Source organism: Tamandua tetradactyla, chromosome 3, assembly GCF_023851605.1.
Source record: "Tamandua tetradactyla isolate mTamTet1 chromosome 3, mTamTet1.pri, whole genome shotgun sequence".
Lineage (NCBI taxonomy): Eukaryota > Metazoa > Chordata > Mammalia > Pilosa > Myrmecophagidae > Tamandua > Tamandua tetradactyla.
The window spans coordinates 128,119,752-128,136,166 of record NC_135329.1 but is presented as its reverse complement, the minus strand read 5'-3'; the positions used below and the strand labels follow the sequence as shown (position 1 = coordinate 128,136,166).

Below are 16,415 nucleotides of genomic sequence, written 5' to 3'. Positions count from 1 at the left end.
TTTCTGTGATCCTTTTTTGCGATAAAAAAGAGCATATTGTGTTTTAAATATCAGATCATGATTTTTCCCCCACCCTTGAGGATTGCTAACTATAGACTCTTCCAAGATACATAATTAATCTGTCTATCTATCTATATATGAAACTCTGGACCTTCATTGTTTTTCCTCTAATTAGACCTGTAAGACCCTATCTTTCAAGTGGGTTAGTTTGAATTTTAACTCTTTCCTCTGCTGTGTCTGGTATAGAAGTCCACAAATCAGTGAGTGATGGGAGTTTGTCATTTGGTGGTGGCAGGGACAGGTCTCTGGAAATTTGGGAAACTGGTTTTACTCAGCGTCTTCCAAGGCTCAGTGTGACTTTGGGCCCAAGTTGTACCTTTCTGAACATTCTTTTCTTCATCACGAAAACCACCAGTGAGTGTGAGTTAACGTAAGAATTCCACTCTAAAGTTTTGCTTTATAATCTCAAAAGGTATTGCCTCTTCCCGGTACCTACCCATGCAAAAAAATAAATTAATTAATTAAAAAAAAAGTATTGCCTCACTGTTTAATCAGTCAGAATTTCTCGAGACTAATTGGAAGTAAGGGGGGATACCCACACAAGATGTTAAATTACAAAATTGTTGTGATTTTTTTTGAGCCCTGAGCTATTTAAAAATATAACAGCCCACCATCTTTGGAACATTTACTATGTATTAAGCATCGTAGTAATTAAGCACTTTCCATGTAATAACTCTTTTGCTCTCCTAGTAACCCTGTGAGATGTATTGATGCTATCCTCACTTTACAAATGAGGAAACTGAGATACTGAGATTTTAAGCGACTTGCCCCAGATCACCCTTCGCAGGGCATGGTGGAACGAGCACGTGCACCCAGGTAGCCTGGCTCCAGGGTCCAGCACTCTAGACTACTGTGTCCTCCTTGCTGGGACCTCCCCTCTCAGCGGCAGAGCTGCCAGGGGGAAGGTTCCTGGGAAAGTCTCCAGAGGCTCACACGGAAAGTGACCACATTACTTAAGATCTGGGGTTTTATTTTAGCTCTTGAGGAGCCTGGGAGGATGGCTTTGACTGTTAAGTAAGGTTTCCTCCCTAATCACTTTGCTCCCCCCTTAATGAACTTATCCAGTGGCTGTGCTGAAGTTCCAACTTCTAGCACCTGTTTAACCTCTACCAACAGCAGAGTGGTTTGATGCAAATGTAAATATCCCATAAAAGTGTTCTAATATTTTTTTTAAAAAGTATTTTTTATTGATATATATTCAGATACCATGCAATCATCCAAAGTGTACAATCGATGGTTCACAATATCATCATATAGCTGAGCATTTATCATCACAATTGATTTTTTCTTTTTTTGTGAAAAATAACATATATAAAAAAAGCAAACAAGTTTCAAAGCACATCACAACAATTAGTTGTAGAACAGATTTCAGGGTTTGGTGTGGGTTACAATTCCACAATTTTAGGTTTTTATTTCTAGCTGCTCTAAGATACTAGAGATGTAAAGAAATATCAGTATAATGATTCAGCACTCACACTCGTTTGTTAAACCATACCTTCTCTGTATACCTCCACCATCACCTTTGATCTTTCTCATACTCTTTAGAGGGTATTTGGGCTATGCCCATTCTTTTTCATGTTGAAAGGGGCTTTTGATGATATGGGATAGGGGGATAAACTAGTTGATATTCTGGAGAGGCTGTCCTCTCTGCATTTCAGGACTTACCTGATCCAGGGACCCATCTGGAGGTTGTAGGATTCTGGAAAGTTACTCTGCTGCATGGAACCTTTGTAGAATCTTACATAATGCCCTAGGTGTTCTTTAGAATTGGCAGGAATGGTTTTGGTTGGGGGTTTGCAGGCTATGATAGGTAGCAACGTCTAACTGAAGTTTACATAAGAGTGATCTCCAGAGTGGCCTCTAGACTCTATTTGAACTTTCCCAGCCACTGATAACCTATTTGTTACACTTCTTTTCCCCTTTTTGGTCAAGATGGCATTGTTGATCCCACAGTGTCAGGGCGAGGCTCATCCCTGGGAGTTATCTCCCATGCTGCCAGGGAGATTTTCACCCCTGGGTATCATGTCTCACATAAGGAGGAGGGCAATGATTTCACTTGCAGATTGAGCTTTAGAGAGGCCACATCTGAGCAACAAAAGAGTTCCTTTGGAAATAACTCTCAGGCACATCTATAGATAGGCTAAGCTTCTCTGCTAAATATATAAGCTTCACAAGAGCAAGCTTCAAGATTAAGGGCTGGGCCTATTGATTTGGGTGTCCCTAATGTTTGACACAGTATCAGGGGTTTCCCCAGTGGTGAAGTTTAATAGTTCCAGTTTTTTTTCCCCATCCCTCAGGGGACTTTGACAATACTTTTTGATTATCTGCTTAATATACTCTGGGATGTATCCAGGCATTACATTAAACTATACAGGACTAAAGGCCCTAGTTCTTATTCTGGGCTCCCTGTGTTTGCATTGTTTAAATGCTCTATCCAGACAGGTTGAGTTAGAGTATGTGCTAAAGACAATTTCAGTTGTGGACAAAATAAACCTTTCTTCCTTTTGGTCTCAAAGAGTAGATGAGGTTCTAAAATAGAAACAGTGGCTTCCTTACCCCTGTATTCTGAATTATCTTAATCTCGACCTGATCGGCTTCATTCTTATCTCTAAATACCAGGTTATACAGATATAAAACAGCCTCTCAAAATCCAGAAATAAGTACCACTCTGGTCAAAATGTGCCTGCTATAAGAGTTTATAATCTAGGCCCCTGTTTTCTTATATGTATTTTCTAAATGATACCATACAATATATTTGCTCTTTTGTTTCTGGCTGATTTTGCCTTGCCAGATGTCCCACAGGTTCAGTCACAATGTTGCATGCCTCACCACTTCGTTCTTTTTTGTAGCAGAAAAGTGCTCTAATATTTTAAACCAAGTATAGTTACGTGAATCACATCTGTGAGAGGAACAGTTTAAAAAAAAAGCTGCTTATTTTAAGAGTTATTTTTCCTGAAGTTCTAATTAACCAGACAGACAAATCCTTCTCTGAGACCTGGGGGAATTAGGGAAGGCGAGAGAGTAACTATTAATTTGTTTATTATTTATTTAGTTGGAGGCTGCTCAGATACACAAGTTCTTTAGTTTATGTTGAGTGCTGCTTTTATAGTTCGGAGTATTTATTTTTCAAAATAAAGATTAATGTCATCTGGTTTTAAAACAGGAGCACTGCAGCTAATAAAAATAATATCTAAATGCATATTTGTATTACATCTTAGTGCTAGCTGTGGGCTCCTGGAGAAATAGCTAAAGGAAGATAAAGGGAGGTTGGAGAACAGGGAAGGAGGGGGCACTGACAGGGGCTGGCCGTGGAAACTGGTCCAGAGGAAGAGGGGAGAAATAGGCAGCTGGCAGGGTGCTCAAGTGCTTGCTATTCATTCAGTTTGCTTCACCCCTATTCCTTAGGAACGTACATCAACTTCCCCTGAGGAGAAGCTGACTTGTTTGGGGGGCAGCGTGTATAGTGGTAAGAGTAGGTGTTCTAGAGCAGACTGGCTGACACCGCCACCCCCCCTCGTCTCACAAGAGTGCACTCTTCCTAATTCATGTGGATGCTTAGAACTATGCCTGACACATAGATGGTATTCAATAAATATTAGCTGCTATTCTTGTTATTATTATTGTTGGTGATCAAATAGAGGACCTTTCTTTGCTCCCAGAGTCTTCCTGGTATTCCAGAATACCTAGTACCAAACTTGAAATTAGTAGAAACTCAATAGCCGTATGTGGTCTTTGGCCATTCACTTAACATCTCCCAGCTGCAACTTTTTTTTATCTGTAATATGAATATGCTATTATCCTACTGGTCTCTTGAGAAAAATTTCATGAGAAATTATATATAAAGCACTAGGTAAGTAAGTTTAAGGCATTTTTTTGTCTTCTTTTTATCTGACTCTTTCAAAGTCATTTAATTCTTCCTCATGCCATCTGTTTGTTTTTAAATTTGTTGTTCTATTTATAATTCACAAATTTCATTGTCCATCATGGGTCATACATAAGAATAACACTAGAGGGGTGTCTCTCTAGCAGAAAAAGCAAGCAAACATGTCACAATTGATTTGATAGGATAGGCAGTGCCACTGGCTTCTACAGTTCTTCCAGTATGCTCAGAAGTCCTTTTTAGAACATCAAAAAATCTCTTCCTATCTCTCTACTTCTGGCAGCATTTCATTTCTCTTCAAGACCTGTTCAATTGCCATTTCTTGGTGGAGGTCTATTGTTCCATGTGTTGTGAATTAATATAATTCCTTACTGTGGGCTCATACTGCTCTGTGCAGATAGCACTGTCACAGACCTTTTCATATTTTGTAATTTTTGCATTTTTGTATCTGCGTTCTTTGCTAGCCAACAGACATACCATCATCAGGTTTGTGTGTGTGGTTTACTTTTTTCCTTTTTGCTTTTGTGTGACTGACAAAAGAACCTCATAGCAGCTCGTTAATTTAATTGATTCCTTCCTTTATTATTTGATGAATCAGTCATTTAATCTAGAGTCACCCTTTATTATACATCTGAGCAGACTAGACTAGACTAGACTAGACTAGAGAGGCTAAATGAATTGTCTAATAATGCACAGCAGATTACAGACCAAGTCAGGACTGCAATACAGGTCTCGAGGTTCTGAGTTTGTGCTCTTTTTGAGTGTTTGGTGAATGATGTGCGCTTAGAATATTAACATTATGAAGAGTTTGGCACTGTCATGTGTGAGCACAAGGATATTAAGTCTTAATCTTGTTGCAGTATAATGTATTTTTTAAAAGCATCACTTGTATGGGAATGAATATGAATAGGACTTAAGGAATAAATCCAATTTTTTTCTGTCGGTGCCTCTGTCAACCTCCTTTCCTGGCATTTGGTTAGTATACTTATGTTATGGATGATATCTGCTGTATAAGTCACTGTTTCTAGGTATTAAAAGTTGTGTGGAATTCTCATATGTGTATTAACTTTGTTCTTGCTCTCTCCAGGTTTCATTGCTTCAGATATGACATCAAGGCACTCCAGTACTCAGTTGTGGTTAATTACACATTATCATGAAATGGGATCGTTGTATGACTATCTTCAGCTGACTACTCTGGATACAGTTAGCTGCCTTCGAATAGTGCTATCCATCGCCAGTGGTCTTGCACATTTGCACATTGAAATATTTGGGACCCAAGGGAAAGCAGCCATTGCCCATAGAGATTTAAAGAGCAAAAACATCCTGGTCAAGAAGAATGGACAGTGCTGCATAGCAGATCTGGGTAAATTTTTTTTTTTTTTACTTTTTTTATTAATTAAAAAAAATTAACAAACAAAACATTAAGATATCATTCCATCCTACATATACAATCAGTAATCCTTAATATCATCACATAGTTGCATATTCATCATTTCTTAGAACATTTGCATCAATTTAGAAAAAGAAATAAAAAGACAACAGAAAAAGAAATAAAACGATAATAGAGAAAAAAAAGATTGTACATACCATACCCTTTACCCCTCGCTTTCATTTACCACTAGCATTTCAAACTAAATTTATTTTAACATTTGTTCCCCCTATTATTTATTTTTATTCCATATGTTCTACTCTTCTGTTGATATAGTAGCTAAAAGGAGCATCAGACACAAGGTTTTCACATTCACAGAGTCTCATTGTGAAAGCTATATCATTGTTCAATCATCATCAAGAAACATGGCTACTGGAACACAGCTCCACATTTTCTGGCAGTTCCCTCCAGCTTCTCCACTACATCTTGAACAACAAGGTGATATCTACTTAATGCATAAGAATAACCTCCAGGATAACCTCTCGACTCTGTTTGGAATCTCTCAGCCATTGACACTTTGCCTCATTTCACTCTTCCCCCTTTGGTTGAGAAGGTTCTCTCAATCCCTTGATGTTAATTCTCAGCTCATTCTAGGGTTTTTCTCAGTCCCTTGATGCTGAGTCTCAGCTCATTCCAGGATTTCTGTCCCACGTTGCCAGGAAGGTCCACACCCCTGGGAGTCATGTCCCACGCAGAGAGGGGGAGGGTGGTGAGACTGCTCGTCATGTTGGCTGGAGAGAGAGGCCACATCTGAGCAACAAAAGAGGCTCTCTTGGGGGTGACTCTTAGGCCTAAATTTTAAGTAGACTTGACCTATTCTTTGTGGGGTTAAGTTTCATATGAACAAACCCCAAGACTGGGGGCTCAGCCTATAGCTTTGGTTGTCCACACTGCTTGTGAGAATATCAAGAATTCAGTTTGGGGACGTTGAATTTCTCCCCGCTCTCACCATTCCCTGAAGGGGGCTTGCAAATACTTTTCTGGTCACTGATCAAATCACTCTGGGATTCATCGGGGCATCACTCTGGACAAACCAACAAAATCTCATGTCCTACCTGAGATTCCAAGTACTTATGACATTCAATCAAACTATCTACATGAGATATATTAGGAAATGCTCTAGTCAAAATATAAATTTTGCAACAAATAAACATTTTTTGCTTTAGTCTCACACATAAGGTGACATTTTAAGGTATTAATTATCATCTATTTTCAGCACCCTGCAATAATGACATTCCTTTGTTCTTCTTTATGCAAAAACATTTTTAAAATCTGTACATTGTACATTTCACTATTATTATACACTCTAGGCATTCCTAGATTATACCATCTCGATCTTTAACATCTAACTTTCCTTCTGATTTCATTTATGTCCCCAGCCCTCCTCCCTCTATCATTCTCACATGCAGCTTCATTCAGCATTTTAACATAATTACATTACAATTAGGTAGTATTGTGCTGTCCATTTCTGAGTTTTTGTATCCAGTCCTGTTGCACAGTCTGTATCCCTTCAGCTCCAATTACCCAATATCTTACCCTATTTCTATCTCCTAATGGTCTCTGTTACCAATGACATATTCCAAGTTTATTCACTAATGTCAGTTCATATCAGTGAGACCATACAGTATTTGTCCTTTAGTTTTTGGCTAGTCTCGCTCAGCATAATGTTCTCAAGATCCATCCATGTTGTTACATACTTCAAAAGTTTATTCTGTCTTAAAGCTGCATAATATTCCATCGTATATATATACCACAGTTTGTTTAGCCACTCATCTGTTGATGGACATTTTGGCTGTTTCCATCTCTTTTGCAATTGTAAATAATGCTGCTATAAATACTGGTGTGCAAGTGTCCATTTGTGTCTTTGCCCTTAAGTCCTCTGAGTAGATACCTAGCAATAGTATTGCTGGGTCATATGGCAATTCTATATTCAGCTTTTTGAGGAACCGCCAAACTGCTTTCCACAGTGGTTGCACCATTTGGCATTCCCACCAACAATGGATAAGTGTGCCTCTTTCTCCGCATCCTCTCCAGCACTTGTCATTTTCTGTTTTGTTGATAATGGCCATTCTGGTGGGTGTGAGATGAAAATCTGGGTAAATTTTTAAAGATTTGTTTTACCATTTTTACTTTTGTAGTACTCCAGTGTTCAGCCAAGTTGCATGTCTTCCCTTTTTCCCAAAATTTTGTTACAAAAAATTTCTAACATGCCGAAAAGCTGGAAAAACTTCACAGTGAGCAAGTATACCCCACAACCAAGATTCTACCGTCAACATTTTACTGTTCTTAAGTTTTATCACATATTTATCCATCCTCCATCTATCAATCCTTCTTATTTTTTTATCATTTCAATGTAGATTACAGGCAAAAGAATACTTCCTCCTCAAGACTCTGGCTTGCTAAAGTTCATTCTTTGCTTACTTTTCCTCTTTTCAGATAAAACTTGCATGAAATACGCACAGATCTTAAGTGTACATTCTCTGAGTTTTGGCAAATGCTGTAGAACTGAAATCCCCACCCCAGAAAGCTACCTTGTGCTTGCTCAGTCATCCCTGCCGCGCTCCTTCCTCAGAGGCAACCAGTACTGTTGCTGTCCTATTTCATGGGTGTAGGGACCTGATTACATGGAGTAGGTACACAATTGAAAAACTTAAGGTATGAGCTTGTCATAAACATGGTTTCTAAAACCACGTTTTCACACCTTGCTTGCATGTCCTTCTGTATGCAAGGCAAGATTATCGATTAAAAAAGAAGAAAATCCCCAAACTTATTTGTCTTTTGTTCTGCTGGGTAATCTCATTCTTATGGCATTAGGGCAATGCTCAGTGTAGCTTTAATGCTTTAAAAAGAAAATTTATAAAAAAATGGTTCGTTTTAAACCAGTTTTACCCAGGACTCCCAGATTATTTGCCAAAAAATTGTGCCAATGAGAATCAGCTTGTAATACTGATTATTCATTTTGGTGGACTATTGAGAGTCCTTACTCTACATGATTAGAAATGACTTATATTAATATCATTGTAGTTATGTAAATGATAGGTTTGTTTTTGTTTCTTTTTAAACATAAGGAATTTGACACGTCGAGATTTATTTGAATCCCTTTATTTGAAAAGCCTTTGCTTTCAGATTGAGAAATTATTTTACGATATTTCTTAAGTATGAGAGGAAAAATAATTAGGATAAGCCATTGAGAGGGCATGGCACTAAAGCTTTTGGCTAGCAGTTTTAGTTGTACTGTAGGAGGCAGTGCCATGGCTTTGAAAGCCAAGGTTAGAATACTGAATTTTCTGATTATTCACCCTGTACTTTTGGGCTAATCTCCTAATTTGCTTACCTCACACTAGTGCTGACAGTACTTTCATGCTGAGCAAGGGCAGGGGGCCTAGAGACAGGGACTTTAATGTTTGACTCTGTGCACTATACTTCTGTATTGCTTGAAACTCATAGTAGTGTTACTCATATGACTGAAAAACAATTATGCCTGCCTCACAGGGTTTTTATCAGGTTTAGAAATTATTGTGAATGCCTGGCAAATAATAAGCTGATATGGTAGCTGCTGGACTCATCCAGTGGGCCAGAGAGGATGGACCAGTCGATGCAGCTGTTGGCTTTGGTTTATGAAACTTGGTGGGGAGAGAATGGGGATGTTTTTTCCTTATGTCTAATAATTAATTCTACAGCTAGATCCCTCCTGGCCTGCAGGCTTCCAACATGGATAAGCGTAAAAATCTATGTGAAGGAGTCATTATTCAGGGGGTAAATGCAAAGTATAGGAGACATTTCCTACAGATTCATAATTTATGATATGTTTTTCACTTATAAAATAAAATTAAGGATCATTAGTTAGAAATAATATTCAGTTATTGATACTTCAAAGAGACCATTATCCCATTTATTTTTCTATCTTTTTACTATAAAAAAATCAAGTATACAGAATGGTTGAAAGAATAGTATAATGATCACTTATATACTCAACCCCTCGAGTTAATAGTTTGTTAAAATTCTCCCATATTTGTTTTATCTGTGTGTTTGCGTGTATATATTTGTTAAACAATTTGAAAATAAGTTACAGGCATGACTCCCAATATTTCTAAATGCATTCTCTAAAAAGGCCATTCTCCCACATGATCAGTTTCTTTATTGCATCTAAAAATTAATGATAATTCTCTAATATCATTTAATACCCATTTGTGAATGTTCCCAATTTTTTTTCAGATAAGAATTCAGTCAAGGTTCACACATTGCATTTGTCTATTAGTAATTAACTAAGAAGATAATATATTATCTCTAAAACTTAACAGCTAAAAACAACAAAAATTTGTTATCTCATACAGGCCCCTCAGGGTCAGGAATCTTACTTAGAAAGGCTTATCTGTGGGGTTCTGGCCCTCTCAGGAGGGTTGTAGTCATCTGAAGTGAACTTCCACCATGGCTTCCTCACATGGCTTTGGGCAAGAGGCTTCAGTTCCTTGCCATATGGCTTCTCCACAAGGCTGGCTGAGTGTTCTTACAACATGATGAGTGAGCTGAGACAGAACAGACAGGAAGCCATAATGCCTTTTCCATCCTAATTCAGATATAGAACTGTCAGTTTTATCATATTCTATTTAATAGTCTAATCCACATTCAAGGGGAGGGTAATCAATCTTTTGTATGGAGAATTTTAAAGAATCTATGGGCATATTTTAAAGCCACCATAGTTAGAATCCTTATATTCCATTTATTTTTAAAATTTATTTATTCATTAAAAAATTAAGAAACAAAATAAAACATCAACATACATAATAATTCACAATATCATCACTTAGTTGCATATTCATCATTTCTTAGAACATTTGCCTTAATTCAGAAAAAGAAGTAAAACGAACGCAGGAAAGAAAAAGAAAAAAAAAAGATTATACCTACCATACCCCTTACCCCTTACCCCTCGCTTTCATTGATCACTAGCATTTCAAACTAAATTTATTTTAGCATTTATATTCCATTTAAACTTAATTTTTTTTTAATTATATATTCTGATATCTTGATGACTTAGTTCTGGAAATGGTGGTGGGGCATGTATGATACCGGAAACGTTCAGAGTGATAGAAACTCACGATTGACTATAAAAATAAGGGGAAGCAGAACCAGCCTAATTTTTTTAACGCAATTGTCAGTATCTGTGCTTATTACTAAGACTGAGATAACATATGTATTACTTCCCTGGCATTATATGGAGCCAGTGCCCCATAAATTCAAAGCCATGGAGTGAGAGGAAAAGCATTCTCTATAGATGGCTTGAGTGATCCATCAGTGATCATTGGGTGCCAAGGTCTAAAGGGGCTGTTTGTCCTAATTTGACACATTTCATCATTTCAAGTGTTATAGAAATCATTTTCGCTCAGTCTGCATATGCATCAGTAAGTGATCCTATCCTCAAACGAACCACGCATGTGGGTCTGTCACTGCTGGCTCTTGAGTAACACCAGGTCTAATTGACTGAGGAATTCTGAAATGAGTCATGGTTTAAGAAAGTGCTTCAAAGCCATTTAACTTGAAGAGTTATGCTTTGAATTGAGGTCCCGTTTAATTCTGCCTGTACCCCTAACTCTGGGGAAGGCCTGTGGGTCTAGCTATCATTATGCTCAGCTGAGCATCTCTTCCTCTAGGGATGCATGACTGTAATTGTCTGCCCTTTATGTGATGATAAATTATCTCCAATTCTCTCACACTTCGAAATTTATATTTGGAGGCTAATGGGACCTGCGGTGGAGTTTGGGAGCTTTAATTTACTACCAGTAAGCCACTTTGAGGATAACATGGAAGGTTGTTTTTGGGGGGAACTTCGAACATTGGCCTCATAATGGTTTGGTGCATTGTTCTGCCATTTACCCCAAACTTTGTGTCTCCCAGCGCTCCTCACATTAACCTAAAAGATTCAGAGTGTTTCTTGGGGCATTAGTCCTTTCTCCTCCTCTCACCCTAGACGTCATCACAGAGATTATTCCGGGTATAAAGCAGCAATGACCAAGGAGACCACAAGAGGGCACTGGAGGTTGGGGTTGCTTTAAAACCCTTCAGAGCACTCCTGTGAGTCAGGAAGTGGAGCTGATGACACTGTCTCGTCTTCTTCCTTTTAGGCCTGGCAGTCATACATTCCCAGAGCACCAATCAGCTTGATGTGGGAAACAACCCCCGTGTGGGCACCAAGCGCTACATGGCCCCCGAAGTTCTGGATGAAACCATCCAGGTGGACTGTTTCGATTCTTACAAGAGGGTCGATATTTGGGCATTCGGACTTGTCTTGTGGGAAGTGGCCAGGCGGATGGTGAGCAATGGTAGGTACCTGGTCGGATGTAAGGTGGTCCTCTACTTCTGCCACCTTTAAAAGGGCAGAAGGGATATGAAGTTTCTTTGAATCATGCTTGTCGGGTTAAAGGCCTCCGTATTTGATTCATGGCTGGAAGGTGTGAAGTAATAGCATTATGTTTTAAATGCACAAGAGGCAATGACAGTCCAGTATTTATGAAAGAGATGAGTTATTCCTTGCTTTTTCTTTTGAAAGGTCTGTATTTCACTCCTTCCTTCTCCCCATCTTCCTATTGCTTTGCACTTCTCACAGGGGAGGTTTATCATGAAGATAATGCTCAAGTTAATCTAAGAAAGAACTTTGCTATTTTAGTCTTTTTACCAGTTAAATTGGAATCATGTAGAAAAGACCCAGGTTTTTTTACTCTAGTTGCTCACTTGTGAGGAGCAGGCTGTATGTTCTGAATGACTCAAATTTAAATTCAGGAAGCCCTGGCTAGGTGGCTTGTGTTGATTTTCTCATAAGTGGTTTTATGAAATGATGTTGCCTTAGAGTTAGAGAAGCATTTATCAATTATTTTTAACCTGTGCCCTGTACAGTTCATGCTCACTCTTGTCTTCTATGTCTCCAGATAAATCACAAACCCATATTAAACTTTACTCACTGTCTGTTCTGGAAGCATTGAGTATACATGCGTATCCACCCACAAAGGGGTCCTTTTAGCAGGATCCCTCAATCAACTAAATAAACGTGTTCATATCTTCGCAAGTATGAAACTCATTTCATAGAGAATGTCTGAAATTGTTCCAGGAAAACAGAAAAAAGTGTCATATATTTGATTAAGATTCATTTTCAAAATGGTATATTGCATTTTTACCCTCCTCTGACCTATTATAAATCCTGGAGGTGTGCAGTCTTAAAGATGTAATGCATGGAGTTGCTAACATCTGTGCCCCATCCCACTTCTATTGACATTTTCTGAGTATTGAGATTCTTGGGGCAATCATTATTTTCATGAATAATTCAACCAGAGATTTGTAAGTTCTGTGAGGAAAGTGAAATTGGGATAACAATATAGTTTTAGTATCTGGAAGTGGGTAATAATTAAAACGGGTTTGCCCTCATGGGTTGCTTTTTTTCCCCTAACAACAGTGTGTGTGTGAGTGTGTGTGTGAGGGAGAGAACAAACCCTTCGAGTATCAAAGCAAGTGTTTTAGATTAAACATAACACAAATTGTAACTTGATGACTCTTTTTTTAAAAAAGTACTTTTTTTTTTTAAATGCAGTCATGAACATTTTCTTGGTAATCATTTCTCAATCTTTAGGAGCCACTGACTTGCAGTTTGTACCATTCAAGTGCCTTGAGAATTGTTTGCAACAGAGAGATTGCTTTGTAGAGGTATAAAGTTCTGAACTTTGTCTGAAATTGTACATCGACTTCATTTCCTTGCCCTTCCCACACCCAATAATTGTTGTGCATCCTGGAACTGAAAAATCTAATTTTAATTAGTTTATCTTAACGTAAAATTTGTAGAAGAACTGGAGTCATAAGAAACTGCGTGATGGGGAAGCTGACATTCCTAGGCCAAGAGGGGCAGAGCCAGGCAGGCCTGTATGATGAAAGCGGAACTTGGCAGAAACTTGGGATTTGAGCTTTGTAAGAACTCATGTTGCAAACCTGCTCCCTGTGTCATTGGCATAAACTCAAATGGCTTTTAAAGATCAACTGTGATTAATAGTAGTCAATTTCAAGTTAAGAGTCATCAGTTTAAAAATTCAGTTCAACAAATGGTAATTGCTCAATACCCTAAATTTAACATTATTTTTAATCAAAAAGGGTAGAGGAAAGAACATTTTGGCTATTTCTTTTTTCATTTATTGATCTTTGCTTCATCATTTAGACTTTTTGCTAGTTTCTAAAATTTTGTGGGTTGAGCTTCTGTTCTGTGGAATAGAATGAGATTTGTAGAGGGAGGTGAGGGTATTTCACGTCTCATTTTATACTAGCTGCTTTCTCTTAGCAGTGACTAATTTGATATTTTCCCCTTCTGTCTCTCTTTTCCCCCTTCTCCCATGAAAATTCACTTGCCTGTGTGTACACAAACACACATATAACCACAAATGAGCTATGTAAACTGAAATCCAAAAGTGTCCAAGGTTGCTTGCAAACCTATTTTGTTAATATTGATATTTTAATTATTACCTGCAAAACAGAAAAAATGAGTAGAAAGAAAAAAAGAAATTTTACCAGCTTTCCAACAATCCATATTCCTTTCTATGTCTTTTTTTAAAAAATAATTCTTATTGAGAAATCTTCACACAACATATAGTCCATACATGGTGTACAATTAATGGCTCACAATATCATCACATAGTTGTGTATTCATCACCCTGATCATTTTTAGAACATTTGCATCATTCCAGAAAAAGAAATAAAGAGAAAACAGAACCAAAGTCATACATTCCATACCCTTTCCCTCCCTTTCATTTATGACTAGTATTGTAATCTGTCCCCAATTTTTTACCCTCTATTATTTACTTATTTTTTTATCCATATTTTTTTTACTCATCTGTCCAGTCCCTGGATAAAAGGAGCATCAGACACAAGAGTTTTACAATCACACAGTCACATTGTAAAAGCTATGTAGTCATACAGTCGTCTTCAAGAACCAAGGCTACGGAAACACAGTTTCCGTAAGATCAACAGTTTCACTTCTCTCCAACTACTCCAATACACCATAAACTAAAAAGGGATATTTATATGATGCATAAGAATAACCTCCAGGATAACCTCTCTACTCCAAATTCTCTCAGCCACTGAAACTTTATTTTGTCTGATTTGTCTCTCCCTTTTGGTCAAGAAGGCTTTCTCAATTCCATGATGCCAGGTCCCAGCTTATCCCTAGGAGTTATGTCTGATGTTGCCAGGAAGTTTTACATCCCCTGGAGTCATGTCCCATGTAGTGGGGAAGGCAGTGAGTTCACCTGCTGCATTGGATAAGAGAGAGGCCACATCTGAGGAACATAAGAGGTACTTTAGGAGTGACTCTTCGCATTGATTATAAGTAGGCTTAGCTTTTCCTTTGCAGGAATATATTTGATAGGGGCAAACTCCAAGATCGAAGGCTCAGCTCATTGAATTGGTTGTCCCTACTGTTTGCAAGAATATCAGAATTCTCCAAGTGGGGAGGTTGAACATTTCCTACTTTCTCCCCCATCCCCCCAGAAGACTATTCAAATAGTTTTTAATTCACTGCCTAAATTACTCTTTGATATGTTGTGATATCACAGTATGTTCACTCCTTATTCAAGATTCCATGTAATTATGGTGTTTGAATAAACAGACTGTACAAGTTAAATTAGATAATGCACTACTAAAAATATAAATTTGTACAAAATAAACATCTCTTCCTTTGGTCTCACACAGAAGTTGAAGTTTAAAAATATAGACCATATCATCCTTTACCCTGTTTTCTGATTTACATTAGCTTCATTCATATCACTAATCAAAGTCTGATCACTTTTTCAACTTTTTTTAATAATTGCTGTATAGAGTAATGGCAACTTTCATAGCTTCGGGGCTGTTACTCTGAGTCTTAAGTGTCACACAAATACCTGAAGTTCAGGGAATGACCAGGTTATACACAAACAGCTCAGCATCTCAGAATTCATAAATAAGAGTTAGAGCTCTGGAATAGATGTGACTGCTATAGGAGCTTACAGTCTAGTAACCTTTACAATGGAACCAATGTAATAATCCATGCTCTTGACTTCAGTTCCCCAACTTTGTATAGTATAGTTAGTCCATATGAGTGAGTTGTGATAATAATATTTGTCTTTTTGTTTCTGACATTTCATTCTGTCCTCAAGGTTCATTCACCTAGTTGCATGCCTCACAACTCCATTCCTTCTTTCAGCCAATCAGTAGTCTGTTGTATGTATTCACCATGGTTCCCTCTTCTATTCCTCAGTACCCTTAGGACCTCCATCCCTTGCAAATCTGAACACTTTTTGACTTAAAAGTTATTATATCAGGTATTAGCACAGCTGTTTCAGCTCCCACTGGGTTACTGTTTGCATGGTATATATTTTTCCCATCCTTTCACTTTCACCCTAGTTATATATTTGGATTTAATGTGAGTCTCTTATGAACAGTATATAGTTAGGTCTTTTTTATTTAAAAAAATTTTTTAGCCATCCTACCTGTCTCTGCCTTTTGACTGGAGAGTTTGTTCCATTTGTATTTAAATTAACACTACTGATAATATTGATAAGGCAGTATTTTCTTTTGCCATTTTGCTATGTATAGTGTCATACATTTTTCCCACCTTCAATTATTCCATTAATGCCAGCTTCCATATTTGTTTTGTATTGTACTATTTTGAGAATCTTCTCATTTCTTTCTGAATATATTTTTCATGTATTTTTGGGTACCATGGCTTAAAATTTAACATCCTAAATCTGTAATAATTGTACTTCATTTAATACCAACTCATCTTCAGTAGCATGCACATACACTGTTCTTTTACCCTTCTGTTCCTCCACCTATTTGAACTTGTTACAGATTATATCTTTGTTTCATTGTATGTCCAAAACCATCAGTTTATCATTACTGTTTATGCATTTCATTTATATCCTTTAAGAAGCTGAGTTACATAACATACATAATACAACACTACTGACATTTATAATTTGCCGTATAGTTACTTTTACTGGAAGTCTTTATTTCTTTATGATACTTTGATCCACTGTCTAG

General features: G+C 37.6%; 1 protein-coding gene across 10 annotated transcripts in view; it reads left to right on the top strand.

The window, feature by feature from the left end:
• The window catches only part of ACVR1 (activin A receptor type 1), a 140,685-nt gene that overhangs the window by 104,080 nt on the left and 20,190 nt on the right, over nt 1-16,415 (top strand). For all 10 annotated transcript variants that reach the window (XM_077153886.1, XM_077153889.1, XM_077153891.1 and 7 more), the window contains 2 exons: nt 5,028-5,303; nt 11,489-11,686. In XM_077153886.1, coding sequence (XP_077010001.1) covers nt 5,028-5,303; nt 11,489-11,686 — 474 coding nt within the window. The remainder of the gene's footprint in view (nt 1-5,027; nt 5,304-11,488; nt 11,687-16,415) is intronic.